Source organism: Sabethes cyaneus, chromosome 2 (genome assembly GCF_943734655.1).
Source record: "Sabethes cyaneus chromosome 2, idSabCyanKW18_F2, whole genome shotgun sequence".
Lineage (NCBI taxonomy): Eukaryota > Metazoa > Arthropoda > Insecta > Diptera > Culicidae > Sabethes > Sabethes cyaneus.
The window spans coordinates 660,907-687,907 of NC_071354.1; the positions used below are offsets into that span (position 1 = coordinate 660,907).

Here is a 27,001-nt window from a genome sequence, read left to right on the forward strand (position 1 = left end):
TTTTCGCTCGAAAGTCTATTAACTATTTAGTGTACAAAATAAACATGTATCTCTGCATATTAGCGTTGGTAAGAGGAAATGCTTATAAACATATGGATTACTTTCAGATCATGAATGCAAGTTTGTCACATGGTTTTTGAGCCACTAGCATTATATCGGAATAGTATTTTTCAATATAAATTAAATGTATGACTGTTCGATATCGATACTTCGGGTTTACAATATGTACCTTTTATCCCCGACACGTATCAGGTGTCAAGGATCAACAAATGTGGCTCGAGCAGCATGTTTCTCACAATCATGTGGAACATTTTTGCCTTGCCCATCGTACCCGTGTCATCATTTTGCCGATGAAAACGGGAAGGAAAACTGAAGGAATTCGCGTTGACGGAGTTACGGTATTGCCACCTATAAAAGTTTACGATATGAGCGAAGCTGGGATAGAAATTTGTTAAAGAGTGCAAAAGACAGAATAAAAAATGCACAGATTTGCACACATACGCCATACGGGAAGTTCATGAGAGTAAAATCGTAGAATTCCGTCACCGCGAATAGGAAGCGGTGGATAAGGAATTTTAATAACACAAACAAATATATACCGCGTTATTTCTGTATCCCTGAGGGGATACTGTAACTGTAACCCTTGGTAGTTAAATTATTATCAATAGTACACCCCATAGGAGGTGTACATGATAAATAAGAGCTTATAGCTCTATACCCCGTTCGGTAAGAAACATTAGAATGTCGCATGTCATTCACATAAATATCAATGAAAAGATTCAGCCCGCTGATTTGTAACGATATGATAATTAAGTCTGCGTCACCAGTTGGGGATCTGACAAAAATACTGCAATTTAAGGTGAAATTAATCGTCATCGATTCTACCAATTTCAAAAGCAGTTTTTTTGTTTGAAACAAAAATTATGTTCATGGAAATATATTCGATGTGTTCAGATTGGCAAGAAGAAGGCGGTGAATTCATTTCTATACACAGAGCCCGCTTTTGAGCCAAATAACTGCTTCCGAAATTGGGCTCTCCGACGAAAAGTTAATGACTGCTAGTTTTCCGTTAACTTAAACTGTTACAAAAGAAATTGCCACCATGCCACAAGCCTTAACGATGAAACGTCCAACGAACACACTTTAAGATTTCTCCAATAACGTTCATGTTCAGATGAGCACCAAGATCGACTCTTTTGTTCCCATTAACAACAGCACTGACACTTGTGGATGACTCGATCTCTAGTAGCTACCAGTGTATTGCTAATGGCCATCAGAAAGGATTGGATGCACACTGAGAATGATATATATTTTTTTAACTTTTTTGCCAAACTGAGCTTATAGCAGGTTTGTTAGAAAATATGTTTCTTCAGCAGGTACACTGTTTGCTGAAATAATCAAGCTTATGAATAAAATCGTGCAAAAGGCTATAGTGCTAAGCCAAAAGGCGTTCTCAAATGTAATCTAAATAGCAGCTTAAATTTCTAATGTAAACGAATCAGAAGACAAATAACATAATTAAACTTTTTCGTCATTTGTAGTTTACTTTAACATTTCAGACGTTGGAATTCTGTTTTCTTTATACTATATAGATGTTATATCATTTTAGCTGTTTATTTATTTATTCCAATTATTGGTAAGGAAAACATTATAGCAGTATTCAAATGGCTAACAGAACCAAACCATCATAGAAAAATTTTCTTAATCTTCCTTATTCACGCATTGTATATGTGCACTTTCTCTACTACCATCTTTCTTTTGGCACGGGTTTGTTTCTGGCGTTGATTATTAGTGCGAAAGAAAATGAGTAGCTTTTCTGACTGTAGCGAAAGGAGGAAATAGTGGAAATAGACCGGATAGAATGGTTTTACGGGCCATTAAGTTGCTCATAGTTTTCAGAGCAATTTCGTGGCTGGAATTGAATATGCTGCTACTGTGCAATGCCTGACCACCTACACATAAAATAATGACCATCTACTCACCTACTCATAGATGAGTATACGTGAATGGAAACTATCTCTGGGTCACTCCAGAACTGCTAACAGGAAGCATGCATTGAGCAGATGGTTGTATCGTTTTACGAAAGATAATTGAAAGTTTAATTTCGTGCTGTTAGATATCGAGTTTGCCAAATTATTTAGCTATTTAACAGGTAATAATAACCAGTATATGTTAAAAAAGGTCACATTGTCGAGAGACGTAGTTTTCATAACGAAAAATAATATGGTTTTCCAATCATCAAGAATGTAATTCAAATTGTTTTCAGAATATTAAATTGTAGCGGATATATCATTGTTTTCCAGGACATATGGATTTAAAAACTAAGTAGATATGAAACTTCAACCCATACAATTCAATTTACCAGTCAGTCATCAGATTTTTAGATTACATACGAGTCAAACCGACTGACACGCATTCCAAATATATGAAACATTATGGTCGTTATTATGTAAGTCACGCCGAGTGCAACTCCATGCACATGCAACATGATTTTGTCGAGTAGCTCGACTGAGTCGACCGATAAATAGCTAGTTACTCAACTGTCAGCAAGTGCCACTTGAGCTTGCTTTGGTTTGGTCATACATTGAGCCACAATGTTGATCGATTTTTTCCTCACTTGACACTTGACAGTGACTGAAGCTAATCGAGCTGCTCGATGTGACTTACGTAATAGGGCCCTGTATTCTAAATTATTCAACTAAAGATGTATCATAGGGGAAAGAACCGATTAATCAGGGGTTCCCTATTTTAATTAGTTTAAAATAAATTAACTTAAAATACCGCATTTTGTTCAGATTTTGAGAATCTTTTGATAAGAGTATCATCTTGAATCACTTTTCAATTCTGAGAAACACACTGTGTTTTCGAAAATGATGAATTAAAAATTGTTGCCAAAAACTTACATTATTTTCGGCTGGTGAAGAGAGTCACCATCTCGCTACTTTGAGCACTGATTGCAGCATTTCTAACAGGCAAGCACTAAATTATATTGCAAGCGCTTACCAAATTGCAGTAAACATGTAAGCGCTTGCGTGATAATTTTGGACAAGTTAGCAATACATCAGTGAAATTGTGATTAAAATGCGTTCGGTTAATTAAAAATTTAAAATTTCCTCAATTCTTAATTTTTAATACAAACAATCAGACGTTTCGCCTCATAACTTTCAGTGGTGGTCCGTTTATTGACATGAGGTAAATTTTGTAATGATTCCTCATGGTCCAATACAGATTATCTTAAAACTGATAGGAAATAAATCTCTTCAAAGATATACCTGACAATTCCCATTGTTTATTTCCTCGGTGTATTTTAAGTTTCGATACAATAAAATAGATCGCAGACAATCTGCTTTAATCACTGTATTAATTTGTACCGCTTGTTTTGTTTTATTCATCTTTCATCCTACTGCCACGTCCAACCAACAATAGCAGATTGTAACCAGATGCTACCGCTCTGATCTCCTCCAATTCAAATATTTCATGTACGATTAATAACCGATAGCCGTTCGTTGTTGGCTGTAATAGCTATTATCTCCTGCCTGCAAAATGACCATAGGGCTACCGTCCACGCTCTTTGAAGAACGAAGCGCGGCTGTATGTTGGATAAATTATCCTACTTTATGTTTTACGTGTAATGACAATTTAAAATAAGTACGTGTTAGGGATTAAATTCACTCACTTACCTCATCATTTTTTATTGAATTATGCCTTTAAACTAGTAATGACAATTTTCAATTTTCGCTTGCATATTTTTTCGATATATATGAATTATAAATAACTCCGTAGTTGATGAGTTATTACAATGCGTCGGAAATCAATTGAGATATTCGTTTTGTTTTCAACGTCAGCTTTAAAATGTCATCTGGTATTACCTGTCAGCCTTATTTGCAACCGGCCCACTGTCGGTAAACGAGCCAGAAATAGTACCAACAAGGAGGCGTTCTTTACGGCAAAAAGTATACATCAGTTTTTAAAAATTCAAATTAATTTATTTCATTCATCTGGTGTTAACTGCATGTTGGCAACACTTTTATAATTTCTGGCTGTCATAATTTCTATTAACTATCACAATTTACACTAAAATGTAAATTAACATGTAGTGAGATGTATAATGAATGATGAAATGAATAAATAAATATAAGAAGGGCCAGCCTTCGAATTGGATTTTGTTTATTATGCAATGGAAACAATAATTAAAATTAATAAATCAACTATCTTACACACACATACACACTACACAGTCACTAGTTAACTTCGCTTCGAATTTATCTAATGTACAAATTACGCCACTTCACGATTATTGTTTCTGCTGTTTGCAAAGTTTCCCGATTTACGATTAATTGTGCTCTATAAAACTGCTAATCACTAACAATTAAATACTTATTCACAATTTTGTCCTTTTCCTACAATACTAGATATCAGGTAATGTTTGATGATGATTGAAACCGACAAAAAAAGCCCGGTTCTTTGCGCAGTTTATGTCGTGGAGTTCGTGCTCGCCAGTCATCTGTGGGTCTGAATTGGTGGTCGGAAAGATCACAGTGAACTCACCATCTTTGGTACTAGCAACGTACGGATCACTATCATACTCGTGGGGAAACTTATAAATACTGTTATTACTTTGATGGTTGCTGTCTCCATTATGAAGCTGATGCTGATGATGGTACTCATTAGCTCTAAGCTGATGTCTATGTAAATTGTACAATGCCGAATTCGTTGAGGTACTACGATGAATGTTATTAATACTACCACTGCTAAATGTCCGTTCTAGAATATCACCCCAGTACTTTTCCGAACCTTCGATGTCCGGCCGAGGTGTATGATTTGCTGAGCGACAGATCGTCGCTGGTGGAGGGCCCGGTGGAAGCGGCAGTGGTGTCATATGTGAATCATAATCTATGTTTATGCTACACTTTTCATCCAGCGAAGTTCGGCTACTGAAACACTGTTGAATATTAATGAAAATAAGTGCATTAGAATTCCAATGGAAAACGTTTTTTTTGTGAATTTGCCAAAACAGTTATACCTTTGACGCGAACATGTCTTTACAGATTTTACGGAACCTGGCATTTAACAACCAGTAAAGAAATGGGTTCCAAAAGCTACTGCTTAACGCTATCCACGTAACGCAGAAATCGATCGAAGGTGGTATCTGAAGTGATAGATAAAAATGATAAAAAGAAATAACTAAGTCATCGTTCTGAAACATATCTTCAGTGGTAACAATAACCATTATCTAGAGCGAAATGTCCCGGAAAATACAGACATACGCAAATGTCCTTGTACCCACCCATAACACTTATTTGAACTTTGATAAAATTTATTTTCCACGCAAGCGAATGAGGACAAAGCGAAAACCACGTGACGTCTTTTTTCACAACCATTAAGTCATGATACTTTCACGGTTCAACGAACTTTAAATTAATGCATTATTATCGCGTACCAACTATACCACAGAAGTGATCCACCAGACCATTGCACCCAACGAGACAGTCAGACAGAAATGTAGATACAGTAAAAGTGCACTCAAGTGTGCATTATTGCGAATATTGTCAGCCATATTTTGCAGCAAATGAATGTAAATTAACCTCGAGAGCATTAGCTACTGGGACATTTGGCTCTAGTCAGGATATCGACTTGCAACACCAGTGTGTCACGTACAGCGAATGTAAATGTTTGCGTCATTCGCCACTAGTTTACCTTTGATCCCGTGCAGGTTGCCACAATCTCCTGTATAGTCCAGGGCGTGACAATTACTATAAAACCTAATGATATAGCTGCCATTGTGCGTGAAGTTGATCCATTCAATCTTTGCTCGTGTTCCACTAGCTGGGAAGTAAATGAAAAAGCGAAATTGATATTGCATTTCTTTATACATAATTATTATTATTAGGAATTCACCAATAATTGATTCGCTTATCAAAAGCCCAGAAAAGTTTAAAATGCTTAATATGACTACTAAATATAAATTATTATACTAAATGTTTAAGTTGCAAACCGATTAAAACATACAATACGATCTTGAGCACTATTTAACAACAATCAGAACAGAATAAGATTTATATGCACATAGTCCGTTACAAGAAAATAATTATGTGCCTAACAATCCTTCACTGTTAATTATTGCTGATATCTTGCGTATTTTGATGGATTGACTTATCGAACAAAAGTGGATAGTGTTTTCCATTCAATCGGCAAAATCAAACGGGCGAAACAACTCGAAATAAGTCGAATGAAATTAAAATACGTCGGTATACAAAATAAGGGCACAGAAAAGAGCCTGCGAAGTCAGCAGACTATCGTTTTTAATATCCATTTAAATTAAACCCTCATTCCTGTGCTGCGGAGAGGATTTATAAATACCTAATATGATTTCTAAAGGCAAAATGTCAATAAGTAGTGCAAAATAGCAGCTCTAAGCAGTAATCCCACAAATTCACTATTAAGACTATCCTTCATTTTTTCATGCCTTTCTTATGGCATGACGTACACACCCTTCTTCTCATCATGACGAAGTAGAAAGAGTAGAGGAGAGCCTAACGTTTGAAGAATATACTTTTGTCTGTGTTAAGGTTTTCTTTTTGTAGAAAGGCCCTTAAAAGTTGCTAAAATAGAAAGAGTAATTTAAATAGCATATGTAGTTGCTTCGACACCCCCAGAGCAACTTTTTGATTATTCTATAGTTTAAAAAAATCTTGTTGACCCTCTCGGTGAAAACCAATCTAATAAAAAAATCTTGTTCTACCTTTCAGTAAGTAAGGCATCAAAAAGTATATCAAATGATTTAAAAAAGTTACACATACATATGTACCTAGGCTGTTTTCTACTCAAAAACAATACTATATATCGCAAAATTATAGTTTATGGTTTACAAATAAACGCATATTTGCATAAAACTTAAAACAATACATGGGATGAACCCTCTCTATGCAAGCAATGATAGACTGACAAATCTTATTAATACCCAAGACTGTGGTTATCAATTCAAGGCAATCAATACTTTCTGGAAATTTTCCCACTACGATTTCAGCCATTAGAAATCGATTATTGTGAAAAATCGCTGGGTTTAAGCGAACAGCGCTCAGTACAATGGAAACACTAAGCATACATCTAAAGATTCTCTCAATCATAGGGTGGACTAGCTGAAAAATAAAATAGAAAGACTAAAAACCAAAATACAGTGTTAACAACAGCGTTGGTCTGGAAACGGATACCCATAAAAATGCAAAAACGATAACAACGATACGATGATACGTTCTTCTATACCACCAACGGTGTCGAGCAGAAAGCAGTCCCAGGCGGCGGAGCATGTATTCAAATATTTCACCCCCGAGGTAACAAAAAGTGGTCATTTAGTTGGTAATGGGGATATCGGTGAGACAGCGACCGACCTCTCGTCGATGCCAGACAACATTTGAGGACAAGGATGCACCCCGTGAAAGCGACGATTTCTTACATGAATGAATTTGGAGAATATATTTTGTATGGGAAGTGAATTGTTGTGATGTTTTGCTTGTCCTTTCTCGTAATTCGTAATAGAGAAAGCCGTGTTTTGCATTCTCATTTTTTTTTGCCCATACCCTCATTTTCATTGGATGTTGCCTTGTTTTGAAATACTCCGATTTTCCGAGTTTGCAAATGATTATTTCCAGTTTCTGATTAGCTTGTAAGTAAATTTTACTGAAAATTATGAGACACATAATATGACAAACAATTGGGGTAATAAATTATAAATCTATATTATAATGTGGAACAAAGATGTGAGCCGTGATTATGATGAGTAGTATGATGATGTGCTTAACCAACACGGTGGCTACCTGGAAACATTTTCTGTGACGATTTAATGATTTAACAAACCCAAGAGTAAACATAACCATTCCTTCGAATTTTGGACGCTTGTACTAGGGTACGGGAAGGGTATTTTCATCGGGTTTCTAAATTCAGCCTATTTGCCTTTTCCTTGGCCAATAAAAATACTTTGCAGGCATACCAATGACCACTTCTTGTCCTCCGTAACCCCTATCAAGTCTATTGCATTTGCATAGATTTGCTTACACAGAAAGCAATAATTACAATTACATTCAAAATTACACAGCAATTATTGCCTGCTGTCGAATGTCCTTCTTCAAAACGTACCGACTCTCCAATAGTAATATATTGTGCGGACTAAATTTTGTATAGCGTTCATGAAAAACCCCGCTGTTATACCGCAGCCAGTTAGCTGGCTATTAGATCTTGTTTCAACAGTAGTTACCACTGTACCCGTACACCTGCAAAGCAATTTGAAATAGTTACTGCTGTGCCGCGTTCGTTGCCGACCAAAAGGCATGGAACAGCTGAGACAAAATAGTTTTCCCGAAAGTGTGCAGGAGACAGCGAATAAATTGTATTAATTTCAAAAGCTGTGGCACTCTGCTAATTCGACCAAATAGCAAACATAGCTATTGGATGTGTCTGGGTGAAAATATGCGGATATGGTTCCAGGAAGCTTAACAATGTGTGTGATTAAATTATACTAGCATGGAGGATTTTCAAAAACACATACCTTTTCCGAGAACGAAACGGTTGAGGGTGTCGCAACGGAGATGCCGGTTGGCGTACCAGCACACGGTGAATTGTTGACCGTTCCGATTTCGGTCGTGGTAGCAGTCGCCGCCCCGCCCACACCCATTGCGGAAGTTGTTACAAGAGTAGCCGACTGGTCCTGCATAGAGGTAGTGGACGTTCCGGCTATTCCTGTAACTCCGGCACCGGTTGGCGTCGACGATCTATATCGATTGGCGTGGAAACTTGACCCGTAGCAATACATCAACACCATCGTCGTGGGAAAGTACAGCGCACAACTGGACAGTATCCGGTAGGAAGATTTACTGTAGAATGGCTCACATGCCAGTAAACCAGATTTGTTGAAGTAGTAACCTGGTGGGGTGAAACATAGAAGAAAGAACAAGAAGAAAATATGATATGGTCGTCGCAGGATTTCCGAACCATCGATTACGATATTTCCAACTACTATTACTAAGTTAAAACTTTACTGGGTAATAAATTTCAATAAGTATCGATGTTTGCTACAAATGTCTACAGTAAGAAACAAATTTAGAATTCGCGTATAAATGAAAAAAAAAAAGAAATAATTATCAAGTCTACCCGTTACTGTTGGTTGACATTTAGAAGCAATTCTCAAGTTAAGTGAAATAATTCACTAAAATGCAATTGGATACAATCATTTACATTCACATATAATATTTTTTAACGACAATTTATGCAAAATTATGACCGTTAAATCGCATAATGGCCTCGTACAATAAATGCTGTGTTACTATTTGTTTTATTATGTCTTGGCATAGCCTTAAACAATACTTTAACCGAAACCTACAGAACTCAAGACTAGGCAAAGCAGAAGGTTCTATAAGACTTACACCATCTGTTGATGTAGGGGGGAGACAAGTACAGTGAGACGCTTTTTTCCAAAAAAACTTTTAATTTTTTTGGATGATAGCTATCAACGAGATCTTCAATCCATTTGAAAGCTATATCCTTCTAGTTGTCTGAAAAAAGTTTCAGTCGTTTTGGTTATGAGCTAAATTATTTACAACCACAAATGTGAAGGTATCCTTTTGTCACTCTCTTCCCTAACGGGTGGGAAGAGTTAGACAACGAGTATTGAATACTGAGAAACATATTTGAATTAAATTTAAAGCATATTTTGTGGGTATTAAAACTAGTTTGTAGGCCGTGCTGTTTATTATGTGCATAAAGAATATATTACTTTTTTGTATGATTGAAAATTCCGACTATTTTCACATCTACATAGATTGATGTACAATTTAATACAAAAAAAGTTAACAAAAATTCGCATGGCCTGAGCATTGGCTCTGTGTCTCACTGTTTCCAATAAGAATGTTTTATAAAAAATACAGTCTCATTACTATGTGATGCCATGAGCAAATTTAATTCGAATTAAATATGCGGCTTATTGTTGAAAATCACCTGAACATGATTGCAATAAAATTTCCTTTGACTCCCCCTAAAAATGACTTTTGTTGAAAACTATATTGAAAAATTAATATATTTTTCTAAAACTACATTATGTGATGTAGGTTCACAAACTTCACTTTCCAGGAAAATATCATGGATCATGAATGCTTTATTGCGAAGTTACGTTGTCTCAGTGATCCTGCTGTTTTACTGTTGACGACTCTCCGCTACTGTGTCATCTAATGATGTCAGTGTGTGGTAAGAGTGATGGCACATACACAAAGTTATACTTACCACTGTAGTCTGTAGACGGCATACTAACATTGCCCTAAGACATTTAGACAATAGCCCGTATAAATAAAATAAGCTTTTCCTACTGACGAACTGATCTGATACACGAGAGAAAACTGTTTAAGAAATATTGTCATACACATTTTGCTTGCACACATGCTTGTTTTTACATTTGTATGGTTTTATACCCACCACTCGAAATTCTTTAATTTAAAAAACAACAACACTGCGATTTCACAAAGATAAGCTATAAATATCCATCTCTTTGCCATTTATGCTTTTTTAAAAACAAAACATCATGTGTCTCCATTGCATTCTAGCGATATACATTAATTAAAAATATGTATTTCAAAAGACCTAGATTTTGGTCTCAAATGTTTTGATGTGTTAAAATATTGGGTTTTGGATACCCTTACCGATTTCCGTGCACTTTTCACCAGAGGACTGCAAATTAATTCAAGTTTATTAAAAAATATAATATAAATAAATTCTAATACTAGGGTCAGTCCTGGCGTAGTGTTTAGCATTCACGCCCCTCTCGCCGAGGACCCGGGTTCAAATCCCAAGCCAGCAGAAGTCACGAATGACACAAAACTGGTCAAAGTGACTATAATCTAAACAAAAAAATTAATACTAGAAAAAACAAATACCTCAACGAAAAAATTAATTTTTGACGTACATCCGAATAATTCGGAATATTTCCGGTATTCACTGGGCACTGCGGATCTCGGAATATTTTGGAAAAATTTCCACATCGAATGCCATTAGTTTTACCACCCGCTTCGTGGTACGATGCTGGTCTAACAAGCCAGTCGTCGTATGTCGTATGTCTAACCTCTGTATATTCTTACACTAAAAAAGACATCGATAAACAAATGATATCGAAACATTTCTTACCTTTCGGCAGCACAAGCAATCCAAAACAAGTTAAGCAAAGTATCCAAGTAACGCTTAGAATTGCAACACAACCCTGTAAAAGGATAAAAACAATCATTTTACTTCAGTGAGATACCATCCGGTTTATTATAGAGTGTCAAGGAACAAAAATTGAAATTGGAAATGCGTACTACTCGTCAATATGTTCTACAAAACTGATCGACCAGTCGGTGATAACCGCTAACGGGTGAAGACGGGGAATCAACACCTACTATCAAGTGCACTGAGCGTTAGCGTACCCAGCCAGGCTGGGATATGTTGCGACACGTGTCCCTTTGTTAATAAATTTTAATGTATGGAATTGGAACCCCTTGTGATGTAAACCGGATGGTCGGTGCTCCACCTTCTGTTTAGGTCTGAGCACACCAAGTGGCGCTGAGTAGTATAAGAAGATAAAAACCAATTTCATACATTTATCCCACGAAAGATGAGTAAAATTTGTCACTACATTATTTGCTTTAATCTTATTACTGATTGGCAATCATTCGCAACGTATCTTCGATAAGCATATCGAATGGTGGCAAAACAGAAGAACGTGGAACGGAAGTTATCCTGGAAGTGCGATCTCGTAGAGATTCGGCGAGCGATCGGAGAGCAGAAGACTGACAGGACCTGGTACCGAATGGCCGAAACACAAATGGCCGAATCACGAATGGCCGAAATCCAAATGGCCGAATTTCAACAACAGTCACAGAAGGCCGAATCTCGAAAGGCTGATTTTTTTCGGAATTAACTACCTACAGTTAATTACTAACTTTAATCAAACAAAAAACAAAATAAGCAACACAACTATTTACTATAGGGTATAGATGATTGAAAGTTCGTTCTTCCCCTAAGCGCAAATGCGAGACCTATTTACCGTGTCAGCAGCAAATGTTTCCTAGATGATTCAGGACGAGACGGCCGCAGGCCGCGAGTGTGCGTCGGCGACCCGCCGTCGGAAGCGCCGGCCACTGCGGGGGGCAGCCCCCCGCAGAAACCACTTCTATTTAGGTGCATGCATTTTCCTAGGTTTACTGACTAGTAAGGGTTAACCCTTAGTGAAGTCCGAACGAGCGGCAGCGAGTAATGACAGCGTGTACCCAACGTTTGTGCAGGATGAAGGCCGTCAATATTTTCGGCCAAATATGAAGTTTGGCCCTTCGTGTTTCGGCCTTTTGTGATTCGGCCATTCGTGATTCAGCTATTAGGTATATTATGCCATTTGTTATTTCGGCCATTCGTAGGTAATCCGACTGACAGAGTCGCCAGAAAGGACTGATTCCCGGCTCTACAAACATAGTAGGCAACTACTTGTAACGGTATCTCATGGGAAGATTCCCAGGATTTGAGAGGAAGAGAAACTACTGGAGGAGAGAGATGGTAGGTTTGGTTTGTCCCAGCTACAAAAGGGCGATTGGTTGGATTGCTACAATTACCGCGATAACGATGTCTACAAAGTGTGCTCCCAAATCTTGTTAAGTCATCTAGCAAAGCCTGGGTGCTAATTCCGTTATCGAAATTTGACCTTCTGCTTTTTTTTATACAACAGACTTCGCAACCAGCTGTTAGAATACAGGACAATGTGGGGTCAGTGCTACGATCCTATTGACTCTAACACCCTCTCCCAGCCGAGATTCGAATATACGACGACTGGCCTATTAGACCAGCGTCTTACCTCGAGGCCAACTGGGAGCTAAAGTAATCTATTCCTAGCAAAAGCTTTCATAGGACAGTACCAGATGTGCCGTGCTACTACGGTTTAAATTTTCACACTCTGAAAAATCCTCCAGAATGTTGGGCATGCTCGACATCACTACTAGTAAGGGGGAGGGAATCTACGTTAGACTAAAAACAGACGCTAGGAGAATTGAACTACAAATCAATGCATCCAAACCCAATAAATATGACAGGAAGAGTTTTCGTAGCAAACAACGTCGGGGATCTCTGGTTACTGCCGACAATAATACGAGTAAGGAGATTCAACGACGCATTCAAGTTGTAAGCCAGGTTTGTTTTTCCCTCAACAAGACGTTTCAATCAAGGTAGGGGAGCATAAATCGCCGCACAATGACGTTATACAAAACGCTAATCAGAACGGGAGTTCTCTACGAAGTTGAGACTGTAACTTTGCTTACGGAAAATATACGTGTAAATGAACGAAAAGTGTTGTGAACAATTTTTGGGAAGTACAAACGGAAATCGGAGAATGACGGAGACACATGAACCACGATCTGCAGGCACTACTTGGAGAGTTTTCCACCAGTACACCAAGCAACAGTCGGGAGGCTACGGTGGGCCGGACACGTCGCAAGCATGCCGGACGACTGCAGCGAAATTTGTTCTCTCCAAGAAACCTACCGGCACTAGAAATAGAGGGGTCTAACGTGCTAGATGGCTCGACCAAGTTGAAACCGATTTGCGGGTTTCTGGACGCTCAACACTCGGAACGATTACATTGGAACAAATTCTTGATACAGCGCAATCCTCCTCGGCTCTACGCTAATAGAGCGGCGAAGTCTATCGAATAAAAACGAAAGGTCAAAAGGAATAAATACAGGAGGGTTATTCATATTCTCTGTGACTATTTTGGTCACTTGACTATTCAGTATGCCGTTTTGAAAAGACAATTTTCGTAATTCTGGATCTGGATAAAATTATCTACATGAAAAAAATGCGTTATTCACAAAAGGAGTCTTATAATTTTAATTCTGTGGTTTGATATTGCAAAAAAAACTGTAAAAATTACTTATTAAAATTTTTTTTGAATCCGTTTACTTGAAAGGGGTATCTTTAGACGAAAATTAAGTAAAGAATAAACTTTTTTAATTTTCGTTACCTTTTAACGTGACGTGAAGAGAAGCTGAAGACATAAGCTCCATAAAACTAATTGCTTTTAAGCTTTGAACATCATTCAGTTTAGTTAGCTCCAAGGTACGATACTGGCCTAACAAGACAGTCGTCGTATGTTCGAATCAGTCAATAGAACCGTTGCACTAGCCCCGTAATTGCCCCATACTCTAATAATCGATTGCGAAGTCTGTCGATAAAGAAGGATCAAGTCTTAAAGACGTTTATAATCCAAGGTCTTGCCCCGTTTTTTTTTTATTTGAGATAGCAGGATATTATGAAATCTTCAATGTTTGATATTGCGATTAGAAGTTTTATTTTCAAATTGAAAGCAGTTCCTCGTAGTAAATATAGTATGAAGTAACGCTCTTAGCTACCTAAGTATTGTGGTGCGACAAACACTAATTATAATACTAATCAATAAGTTTACTCACATTTCGCTCATTAGGTATGAAGTGAATTGTCTATCTCTAGTTAAGAAACCTGATACCTAGGACTTGATTGGCATAGGATTCATGCCATAAAATTCATAGGATAGCATAGGATACATGCCATAAAATTCTAGTGAGGCAATTGAGCTACAATGTTTTTTCACCGTTCACCGTTCACAATTTAATTATGATCAAAATAAGGCCATTGCAAATCATTTCCAAAGTTTTTGTCACCCCCCCCCCTTGGAAATTGGCTTGAAAAATCGGGGGGCAAAAAAAAAATTTGTTGGATATGAGTTAATTTTTTTTTATAAAATCACTTGTCTGTGGGCTCTACAGCCTGATAAACTCGAAAAATGAGTGTACGAGTTGAGTTAACGCTTCTAGCACGAAATAGAAATGGAAGTTCAAACAGTGGAATTTCCGAAACTCGGCCAAAAAAATTTTCTTTCCTTTTTGTCTGTTTGTTCGTAGATTTTTGCATGAAAAATAACAACGTATTTATTAAAAGCAAGAACAACATTTGGTTTTCACGTTTAAACTTTAAATAAAAATGCCTAAAATCCATTTTTTTTGCTCGATTAGATAATTCTCTTTGTTTTTTTTTTGCCCCCCCCCCCCCTTTAGTGGCACAACATCGGAGGGACAAAAACTTTTTAAAATATTTGTAATGGCCTAACTTCACAATTTAATTGTTATAAAATTTAATCTTATTGTACATTGTATAATTCGATTGAGCTATCAACCGATTTCAAAATTTTAATTTATAATCTTTATTTTCAAATATTCAAAACTGCATCTCATTCCCTAAATTGGTAGTTCCCTCTGTACTATATCAAGCAAAAGTATCGTCAATTAGTTAACCGACCATCGGTCTTCATTGAAAATCGATATTGAACTGCAAATATTAGCATTTCTCGATTGTATCCAGCTTTAGTAAAGTGTAAAACGTCTATACATGCATCGCTTATGAATGCAAGCTGAAGTCAATCGATAGGTAAAACTGAAGCAGTAATACCTTCAAAAATGACAGTATCGATTACGAAAATAATCTATACTTTAATGTTTAATAGATTTCTTAGTCTTCATTGCAATATAGAACAAGTGAGGTAAATAATAACGTACTTGATAATGATCATAATATTTCACTTTCGCTAACGTCGGTCTTCACAATCGCTGTACTTACGAGGCACATTATACTTTTACCTCCGATACGCCGGCAATACGTGCCTATATCAAAGTATTGATTTAATGGAAAAGTAGGATACAGGGCAATGCCTAGAAAATTAATTGGAATAATTATAAACGTCGACTTACTAACCGTTAGTTAGATGAGAACCATGACGATGTGGTAGACTTTTATCGTTACGCAATCGCCACTTCCCTTGGTGGCTATCATCGATGCTAATGGTTTTAATGACAATTTAATATATAGCAATATAGCCATAGACAGATCGAAACTGCAGTAATGTTATTTATTCAACATAGTGTCACGAATATTACCAGAGCTTACCTGCGCTTATTAAGACATAATTCTTTTCATAAACTAATTCAATAGATATAAGGTCAATAAAGCTATCTTTTCCAAATAAATGAACCAAATTTAGTTCGATTAAAAATTAAGTGATAATGTTTGTATGTACGTATGTGTGTATGCATGTATATATGCTTGCATCTATGGATGTATGCAAGTATGCTCGTATGCATTTATATATATCAGCTGACCAGTAGGTTGAACAGGGTACAACATTTATGTAAAACCAGAATTGTGATTGACTATAGAAATTTATTAATTGCTTGATGTTGTCTTGCCTAACAATCAATTACTTTACTCGGTTTCGAGTTCATTCAATCCAGAGAGGTTTTTGCCCATTTGAAGTATTACTTTTAGTGAAGCAGCTAATGTAGCAAAAGCAGCAGCAAATCGACTAACACTCGAAAAATTGATGGTTCTCCAAAAGCGTTTGCCTGTAGACAACTGATGTGAGTATTTGAATAATACACATTGCGTGTCAGTGACATCCTTGTATGAAACGCTCTGTGGTCGCACTTCCAAGAGTGCCAAAATGGCAGCTTTATTTCCTGCAATGATAACTTAGATGAGTATGTTATAAAAAGTAAAATTTGAAATTTAGGCATAACCTGCCTGTACGGATCCATTATTGAATCCTCGATACCAACAGCTTGCGTTTGAAGAAGAAAAAATTAATCTCCGACTATACACCACTGGAACTTCAAAATGGAACGGCAATTCTTGGCGAGCCATCTCAAAGGTGTTCGGATATAAGAGACTACGACAGCCGAAGCTCAAGCTAATGATATTAAGAATAGCACATTTGATTTCGTAATCATTTAAATTTGCCAAGTGAAAAAATGAACCTTCCAGAGTTTGGTTATCTTTTTCGAAACATATTATCCGAAAGGATGGTCGAAACAATGTACCAGAATAATGATGATTTCGCCAGAGACATGACTGATATTGCGTTCTGAAATTGGTCACATGTGTGAAATTGCTTGTTGAATTTGGTGCTTTAAAGCATATTGGACGAAACGGGATAAAATCGATTCGAATCAGCTCATTACATGAAACAGCACAGATAACCGTCTTAGCCATTGAACAACGTCCTTTTTCGTCCCATACCAAGGCAAAATCCTCGCTACTGTATTCCACTCGAGTTATTTTATTCGAAAATGTTATATTTTCAATTCCCACTGCTTCGACCAGCTTTGCCACTAATTCAGACCATCCTTCAATGGGTATCAGATGAGTATCGCTTTTTGTAAGCATCTCATAGGCACTGCTAGTTGACGACAGTGACCGGCAAAACTTTATCCAATCCGTCACGCTCAATTCTTCCGCACTAAAACCACAGTTTATTTTGATCAAAAATCGAAAGAACTCCTTTGAGGCATTCAGCAACAATTTTCTCTCCAAAAATACATCCATATTCATTGGGTCCTCAATGACGAATCGACTGGAGCAGAGTGAATCGAATTCCGCCACTAGTTGTTCACTTTCAATTTTACTCAACGTACCAAATAGATGTCCGGGAAAAGGCGTTATGTCCTGCAGTCCAGATAAATCACAATCGGAATGCTTCGGCACTAGTTGTCCCATTTCTACAAGTACTACACCGAGCTCTCGACATAGCTCAGTGGCGTGGAAGTTATTCGATGTAATCCACCGCGACTTGAAGCCATCCAGTTGACCACCCGCTTTTGTGGATTGTTCCATCACTTTGAAGTTGACAGCTGGGCATCTGTCTCGAATGCATCTGGCGGCACACAATCCGGACAACCCGGCTCCGATGATAATGACATCGTAGGCATCGACAAGATTCGACATGAATTTTCAACACAAATTTCTGAAATTCGACAAGATAGTCAAGGAGCACTAGATTATCCCTAATTCTGAAGTAGGTTCTTCCTAGGGTTATTCTATTCCTACTGATAAATTAAGTTTCTCAAAGCATGGCAATTGACTTGTTGCATTGTAATTGATCATTTTTCATCAATCATCAATGTAATGTAATGAAGACTACAGCAACTTAAGACGACTAAAATATCGAAGATCCCTGATTATGTTATCAAAGTGCCACAGTAATAAATAGCAACCAAGACAATCTACATAATATGTTTTACTGTGATTGATTATTTTTTTACTTAGCAAAAATCTGCACATAATTTCAGGCGCAAAACCGGGGCTGCTCTTCTATCATAATTCATATGTATAATATTTCAAGTCGAAGGTCACAGTATGTCACATGGCAATTTCATATCACAGCTGCTCCAATTTGTTTACCATTCACACTTCCGGCCGATGGATTCATGTGTACCGAACAAGTTGTAAGATGGATCGCTGATTTCCGGTAAAGATGGTGTACACTATAAAAATTCCATGGGATGTTTTACCGTTGTTGTACGATAATAAAGGTAAATAAATCGGTCAAAAAATGCCATACCAATCCGAGGAAAATCATATATTATTCAACTTAGCTAGGTGCGAACGTTGTAAAACGCATTTCAAAAACCAGAAGATTGGATAAAATGGTATGTTCCTCCAGTGGAAAATATACTCTGCGTTAGTGCTAACCAATGCAAAAACCTCGCTTAACAGTGTGTAATAATCAATATGAGTGCTCTGTTCGCCTTAATGCCAAAATTGGTTTCACCTATGCTCGAGAACCGCACATCTTTCATCACAGTGTTTTTGTTTTACTGTTAAGTTCCTAATGCTATTCAGCTGACACATTCATCAGTATCGTTGAACTCGTATCTTTCGGTCTGGACTGGATAATTTTACTCTATATATCATCGAGATGTGATAAGGGATATACTAGCGCTCAGTAAACATCACCATTGGATTAAGGTAATATAGGCACGACCCTAGGAATAATGTTATCCTTCTGTTTGTCTCTTCGGAGCACTATCAAGCAAACACACGCTATGTTTAACGGCCTGTGACAGGATTTCTTTTACTTTCATTCATCTTGTCTCGTTTGTCAGTTTCACCACAAACATCTGCTCCAACTGCAAGAGACATGGCTGACAGATTAATACAACCAATGTAGTCAGATACGATATTGTAAAGAGATAGTGTATAGTCTATTATGCAGTGTTTTCCGTCATTGTTGCAACGTTTTTGAGCTATTTTACACTTTGTCTTCCTCGCTGAAAGCTTAAATTCGGTTTAAAAAGTGCTCAGAATCTCGTACGTTATACGGATAAAATGTTATTTAAAAGCGTACCCGAAATATGTATTGATATAGGGTTACATCTTTTGGTAAAAGAGTGCAATTTTAACATCGAAATTTTAGAATGTGAATTAGGATTTTAAAATAAAAAATCGGCAGCTTTATAACGTCAAAATTCCAATCGATGGGAAATATTTCTAGCAATTTTTCTAGTTAGGCACTTTTTGCATTTTTCATGGATATTAATTGAATTTTGGTTATTTGGCTGGCAGTAAAGCTGAGAAGATGCTATCATGAATGAATTGTAGTGTGAATCATATTGATTACGCCACACCCAGATAACAGTCTATAAGCTTTTTTTACTATAACCAACGTTCTATCCACTTATTTTTCCAAATCAGATTTATCCTAAATTTGAATGAATGAAGCTTGACAATTACTCACTGAGAAAAATTTATGGTCGATTATTTTGTTCTATATGTAGATTTTCTCGTTAAAGTGTTAACTACATCGGTTACAACCTCTTTTAGACAGCATCTTTATAAAATTTGTAAATTGAGATACATACACAATGTACATAGGATGATGTCGTTAGGATACGGCCACTGTTATAATTAATTCCTTAGCTTTATTATTTTTTAAGCAATCAGTTCATGATTTTTGAGACCATATTCTTAGACCTTTGCTACGATGTATTTAGATTTCCAAAATTCCTTATAAAACAGAAGTTATGGGCGAATACCAAAAGGTGGCCAACAACAACAGATGCTATTCCAATAAAAACTAGTCAAAGCACATCAAATGAAGCTTTAGATAGTGAACAAATAATCGGCCAGCGTCCTGATGGCCCTTCCTCTCCAGCTCATCCTTCTATAATGTAAAATTAAATAACTGGTTTAAACCTCCAATTTAATATATAGCCGGTATATATCTTTAATATGTATATATCGTAGCAACTGGCCCTGCAATTGTCCTGCACTCTAACAACTGGCTGCGAAGTCTGTCGTTTAAAAGCAGAAGGTCAAGTTTCATAACAGAATGTAGCACCTACGCTTTGCTTTATATATATATCAGAGTTCAACAAAATATTGTTGATTCAACATAGCATATAATTAAAAATTAACGCAAAATTTGTGAAGAAGATGCAATAAAAAAACGCTAGAAAAAACATTTCCTCTTAATTCTTAAAAGAAATGTTTTTTTTAACATGCCATTACTTTTAACATGGCAAAATATGACTACTCAACTCATCATCTTTATGACTATTAATTTTTATGATATAAATGCTCATTACAGCGCGTACCACTTTCTGATACTGATTCACATTCCCGTAATTAAACTGTATAAAGAATCATTTGGTGTGCCTGGTCGTGAATAAATGATTTGCTATAATTTACAGAATGCTATAGCGTAGCATATAAACCAGTGTGACTTACGAGAGTACAACATAAACAGGGCTCATAGGTTTCTGCTAACTAATATGGAAAAAATCTCCTCCCCAAGTGAAGCTCTGACAGAAGATTTCCAGCTTCCGATTCTTCTTGGCCAGTGTAGTAAAAACACAAAACCATATAATCATTTCAGCTTAATTAAACCATAAATTGCTTCTTGGAGACAACACTCATACGGTAACATCATCTGGGCTCACGCATGGCTGTGTCCCTACATTCCTTGAGTATATTTTTTTTTCTTGCTATATTGGTTGCCGCCTCTCACTGCTTTCAGATTTCAGGCTCACCAGACAACGTTTTTGTTTTGCACTTTACAGAGGTATCTATAAGTACAAACGATGAGAAGATTAGCAAAAATGACTGCATTGATTTATATTAAAATATTTTCAGATTTATATTTTTAACTAGAATAGCAATTAGGTCTGGTTGTATCGTATAAAAATCTTTCAATATTGGATGAATCTAAATGATCAAGATATCAACTGTACAGGCATCAAGAGATAACCAGATAGGAACAAAGACATAAAAAATATAACATGAAGAGTCGAACATCGTGGGTATACTATAAATATAGAAGTGTGTCATCAACGTTTTTATTTGTCATTGACGCCGTAGTAGCTCGAGCACATGCCACTAGTTTGGTGGTCATCGTTGACTAAGGAATAGGACATAATTAAATACAGCTATATTGACACATTAAAACATATCCACGTAAAAAAACAAGCAAATATTCAAACCAATTTCTGGCAGATAGTCTACAATAGTCAATATTTTATAGCACCATCAGTAGTACAGATATGAAATGAATATTCTAGTCAATTACAGCGAATTAGTTTTTGTTCTGGACTATTTTCCAAATAATTATCCATCAACATCAATTCTAATTAACACCTTGTAAAACTTGAAATTACTAAAACTTGTGTCAACCTTGTGTTAACCTAATTTTGAAGAACAAAAACAAGAAACATTTTGGAAAGAGCTAATTATTAAACTTTTTAAACGAATTGTTTATTCATACTCATGTCCATCCATTTTTTCCAGCCTGAAATCATTATTATTTAGATTACATTATTTTATTATTGTCACATATTGGTATTCAAATATATCATTAACATGTAGGATACTAGGTATATGCATTGGACACATTCCAGCGTTACGGGACACAATGAGCACCCATTGGTACCCTGTAAATCGCCTCCTGTTTTACCAATTTTTTAGCAAATACCTTGTAAAATAGTTGTTTAAAGAGTACTTCATTTTACACTAGAATGCCAGGGATTTGATAAAACAGGAACCGATCTGCATAGTAGGGATAGTGTCCCGTAACGTTGGAATGTGTCATTGCACTTATACATGTCCTTCACAACACACGCTGCTCGGCGTCTCCATTGACGCGGTTAGATGGACACGCGTGGTCAACTATATAACGACAGTAAATATTCATAATTTTAATGTGAACTTTTATTCACTATTGTCACAAAACCCTCCTTGCTAGCACACCAGGATACCTGATTTTAGAATCCAAGTTATATGTGAGTGTCTTGGTGGATCTGTGTGCAAGGTATTCTGTACAAATCTTCGGCAGAATTTCTCTAAACGATTGCTATGCGAGGAACCCCGGAGACTCTATGCGAATGTTTTTGGTTCGTTTCGGGCCGTGTTGAATAATATCACTCACCAGAGCAGTGATGGCTAAACTGTGACCCGCGGGCCGCATGCGGCTGTTGGATATGGTCCGTGCGACCCGCGGACTAATTTGATGGATGGTGAACGGGATCTATGGGTTTATTAATGTCAGAAATTATTCCGGGCCGCGGATCTAATGAGAAGATCTGATTCGACCCGCACCATGCCTATACCGTGGACACTACAGCATTAGAGCTGAGACGGTACTGTCAAATGAATCAAAATTGAGTCAAAGTGATCGGACCATCCCTGCATGAAAGTAAACTAAATTATCTCATATTTGATCCATCCTTTTTCTTTTAGTTTGAATGCATTACAAAATGGCGGACATTCATCTAATCTAATCTCATACTAACGCAACCAATTCATGAAAGCATCCTGGAAAATGGCGGTTACATGAATCTATCAGTTTTCTTGTCAACAGCCAGGCCAACTGCGCAGTATGTACCGCAGAGAGAATCCCAAGGGACCAGAAATGATAGCTAATTTCATTCTACTCCGTAAAATCAAGGGGAAGGACAGTTGTAAGATTAGAAGTCGAAAACCATGCGATCCCGCACATCCCAGCTCGGCTACTTAATTACAAAATGGAATATTTCCAAGGCGTAGAATAACCAGAGCTATATTGAACGCTGCTTGCTAGTTGCTTTTCCCCAACAAAATGGCGGACATTAGAAAATTAAGCCAAAAAATTTAATTTAAACATTTCTAAAAACTACATAGATTGCAATATCGAAAAAAAGATGAGCGAGGCACTAAATAATTTTAAAAGCTTTGAAACAAACGAAAGAAGCCAGTGAATTACTTGAGATAAAAGCTAGTTTCGATTTTCGCGGTATAAATAGTTGTAAATTTGTTAATTTTTCGGAATTTATCCAAACGGTTTCAAGTACATTTGCTCAAAATGTTAATCTTTTTAAGCAATCAATTAAAAATTTCGATTTTTTAGATTTGACAAACTGTTATCCCTTTTTAAGAAAATATCTTTCCAATTTTAAAACCAAAGATCTGGTTATTATATTGACTGATATCAATCTGGTTATAACGGTTATATAATCCTGTCTGCGGTTCAAGCGTCGTAGGTCTTTGATGATGAAACGAACTACTCAATTCAGATAAATTGGCAATAAATCACATTTTTAATAACTTTCCTCCAATTACCGAGCGTGCAAACCATGGTAGCAAGTTAAGTTTACATTACACTCCTATATGTTTGAAACGAGAAATGTCTTCTGAACCCGGTCTGAACCTGTCTTCATCAAAGCGATTATTTTTTAATGATGTGACAAAGATCAAACGAGTATTTATCTGCCAATATAATGGAAACGAAATATTTGGCACTGAAGTCATCCAAAGCAGAGAAATCATATTTACCGTTGTATAACAGTTCGAGTTTTGCTCGCTATACCAATCATTTATGAGCGTGAAGCAGTTCAGCAGCTCAAAAGAACAACTTAATCGACCGTAAAAAATTATTTTATCAGTAATCGAAGCAGCAAAGCTCAGTTTCAATATGCTAGAAGACGCGACAAAGAAAAGCCTAAGGATGTTCGAGTGGATGGCAGCACACAATGTACCATAAAAACGAGCCATGTACAAGGAATCACTTGACAACGAATGCAGACATTAGAGCACAGAAAAGAGAGCAGAGGAAAGACAACATTCAGAAACCAATCTCAGAGTTGTTATGTGGTGTAACCAAAAATGATGATAAGTGATCTAATTTCACCCCGATAATGTTTTATCGAATGGAGTTGTCTGACTAACACGAGCTGGGGCGGTAAAACGGCCCATGCTCCGGAGCGACCCATCGCCTAAGAATGAGCGAAGCGAAACTTCGAGACGTGATATTATTGTTTCATCATCAATTTCGATAAAGAGATTACATTGGTGAAGATGAAATAGGATTTGGGAGTAGTAAATAATTCTATTTTATTTCGAATCTCTTCTTTGAGCCGCGGGGGCGGTTGCGAAATAAAATCAGCATGAAGATAAGAAGTTTCCAAATTGTTGATATTTACACCTGAGACATTAGATGTAGAAAAATTGCAAAGAATGTTTGCAAAGTGTTATCGTTGGAAGAATCTAACAGGGCAAAAAATAACTAATTGATAGAAAACCACATTATTAATTGAACGAAGAATAAAAATTGAACTTGATTACAAAATGTTATTGGAATATGACACTCGTTGCATTGTATAATATTTTTCATTTATTATATTCAATAAATCTTTATAATGTGTTAATAATAATTTAACATAAATTTTTCGACGATTCACTTGTGAAATATCGTTATTAATTAACACAAGTTTTTCTGGTTTATATGTTTAGTATTTTATAGAATATATTTATAATTTATATAATATAAATAGTTGCGATTGTGATGGAATTTACCTTTTTACTGGATCGCTTATAGTAAATCCGAGGATGCAGCACGCATAAATAGCGATCGACCGCCATACATACTAAAATAACAGCACTTTGTTGAGATAAAGCTCCGCGTAGTAAGGCCTGGCGAAAGTAAAAGATACTGTGAACTCAATTCAAGTTCGCGAACAGTGAATTCACCTGGATTTGGCAGAATATTTCACCGTAAGGCCAACAGTGGACTAAGGCAGGCAGTGCCCCGAAAGGAATGATTAGCAGTCCGATCGCTAAATCATTCAATGCTAGGGAGGTCAGCAGATATCGAGGCTGCGGATGAATGTAGGCCGCATACCGCCGACTATTAATGACAACTATCACCATTAGGTTTGCACTAATCACAAGAAATGTTAGAAAAACAATAAACAGTGCCTGCAACACATCCAACGGGCCGATCTGAGCTAAAAAGTTACCAGAGAAACGGTTACTTGAACAACTGATATTATTTATCGCTGGTGCCACGAGATTTTTGCCGGCTTTCAGATCCATTACAACAACAACATTATCTGAAAAGAGAAATAATGGTAAAGCTGCGTAAACGAGACTAAACATGCAAAATATATCTGAATTTAAGTTGAAACTATGTAAATATGAATGATTACTCAGCTATATGATCGGCAAAAAGAGGGATGAATAAAACAGTTGACTGTATTTGTAAATCTCAGAACGTGTTAGTTAATATTAAATGGGATTTCAGAAGGAATAATGTCATATAATAAACAGTTGAAAATGTAATTAACAAAAACATTCAAATCATCAAAACTCATGGACAAATCTCAAATCCTTATATAAAAAATTGTGCAAATTTTAAAAATGTGCAAATTTCATAAAATATTGTCAGTTAAAGTTAAACGAAGAAAGACTATCGGTGATACTCAGATTTGGCACGAAATTTTTGCTTCGCTTTTGCTTTATTGACTATACCACTTCAGTCAAGCACAATTTGAAAAACTTGTAGAGTAAGTTATTATCTGCAATATTGCTAAAAGTAGATAAGCTCTTTTTGTACAAAAGATTAGAACGAATAAATTTCTTACACACTATGTTACAATCGTCCTATGAACCCTCTGCTCGATAAATTGATTAATGTGTATATATCTATGTATTTATGTGAAATGCTCATAAATAGAGGGCTGTTTCACCTTGCAATTTAATCCTTTTTTCTAAGATGTGCTTTAGACTAGTTCATGTTATGCTAATATTTGACTGAATTAATCAAATATAATTAGTAATATTTTTCACTTTTTATTTACTTACTTACTAACTTACTTAAGGATGGAATCAAAATGTTTTAATGTTCCAAATACGATTAGTTTGGAAATTATTACCGGAATTGTATAACTGTTAGGTTGCCTCTCAGTATGTTCCAAGAAAACATAATTATACTTTTTACTCAAACCATTTTTAATACCTATCAATACGTTATACTGTTGTGACAACAAAGAATTTCTAACCAAAATCTTTTCGATCGTTCACTAATTCACATAAAAAAAACAATAAAAAGCAAACATAGCAAACCTTATAACGATATATACTAACAAATAACGGCAAAAGTTGGTTCTTTCATGGGAACGATTTACCGACTGACCTAAATGAATTAATTTGGCGTCTGATGCAAACAAACAAGTTTCAAGTCTACCGTGGTTCTAGACCACAATGTAACTGCTTTTGCTAATAATATTCCAGTTAGTTTAGGCGACCTCAAATACGCGAATCAGAATATCAATAATCAATAGCCCAAGAACTTTCTAACCCGAATAGTCAACAAGATTATACATTATACAACTTCAGAAATTCCCCATGACTCAAGACGAGACCGATATTCAAGCCGACCAGTTTGTTTCCCCTAGTGCTCCCTTTGTTGTGACATAATCCCAAAAATCCTTCAAATCTTCCCCTCCGTTTACCACACTAACCGATATCAGCATTAACATTAAAACCACAGACAGCGTTCGCAGCAGACAGAAGCAAAGTTGGTCTTGGCATGCCAGCATGCGAGCCAATGTTTGTGTAACGACGATCTGCAAGTTCTCTCTTGGAAACTCAAGTGGGCACGAACCGTTTACTTTTCGGTCAACACCCAACAAGGCAACGTATATCAACACCAGGACGGTTAACCCGTACATTTTTTTTGTAATGAAAATGCAACTGAGAGCACTCCTATTTCTCCAAGACTACAGAAAGGGTTGTCCCTATCCATAGGAAATGAAATTAATTCTTTTTATATTGTATTACTGTGCGATATAAAAACGGTGAATTACACAATATAACAGAAATTGAATCC

General features: G+C 36.5%; 2 protein-coding genes across 2 annotated transcripts; both read right to left on the bottom strand.

Moving 5' to 3' along the window:
- Positions 1-4,408: 4,408 nt before the first annotated feature.
- Positions 4,409-25,206, bottom strand: LOC128737734 (5-hydroxytryptamine receptor 1D). Its single transcript, XM_053832432.1, has 7 exons — positions 24,862-25,206; positions 24,688-24,804; positions 11,164-11,236; positions 8,543-8,916; positions 5,698-5,826; positions 5,024-5,149; positions 4,409-4,942 (listed from the first exon to the last, which is right to left on the bottom strand). Exons 1-7 carry the CDS (start codon positions 25,204-25,206, stop codon positions 4,409-4,411), a joined length of 1,698 nt encoding a protein of 565 aa, XP_053688407.1.
- Positions 16,291-17,808, bottom strand: LOC128737735 (probable flavin-containing monoamine oxidase B). Its single transcript, XM_053832433.1, has 2 exons — positions 16,605-17,808; positions 16,291-16,544 (listed from the first exon to the last, which is right to left on the bottom strand). Exons 1-2 carry the CDS (start codon positions 17,806-17,808, stop codon positions 16,291-16,293), a joined length of 1,458 nt encoding a protein of 485 aa, XP_053688408.1.
- Positions 25,207-27,001: the final 1,795 nt, after the last annotated feature.

Coding starts and splice junctions, on each gene's coding strand:
- LOC128737735 (XM_053832433.1), bottom strand. CDS start 17,808: ATGTCGAATCTTGTCGATGCCTACGATGTCATTATCATCGGAGCCGGG. Junction 16,545..16,604: donor TAATGGATCCGTACAGGCAG/GTTATGCCTAAA, acceptor TTATCATTGCAG/GAAATAAAGCTGCCATTTTG.
- LOC128737734 (XM_053832432.1), bottom strand. CDS start 25,206: ATGGATCTGAAAGCCGGCAAAAATCTCGTGGCACCAGCGATAAATAAT. Junction 11,237..24,687: donor ATAAGCGATCCAGTAAAAAG/GTAAATTCCATC, acceptor ATCCTTTTACAG/GGTTGTGTTGCAATTCTAAG. Junction 8,917..11,163: donor ATTGCTTGTGCTGCCGAAAG/GTAAGAAATGTT, acceptor TCACCCCACCAG/GTTACTACTTCAACAAATCT.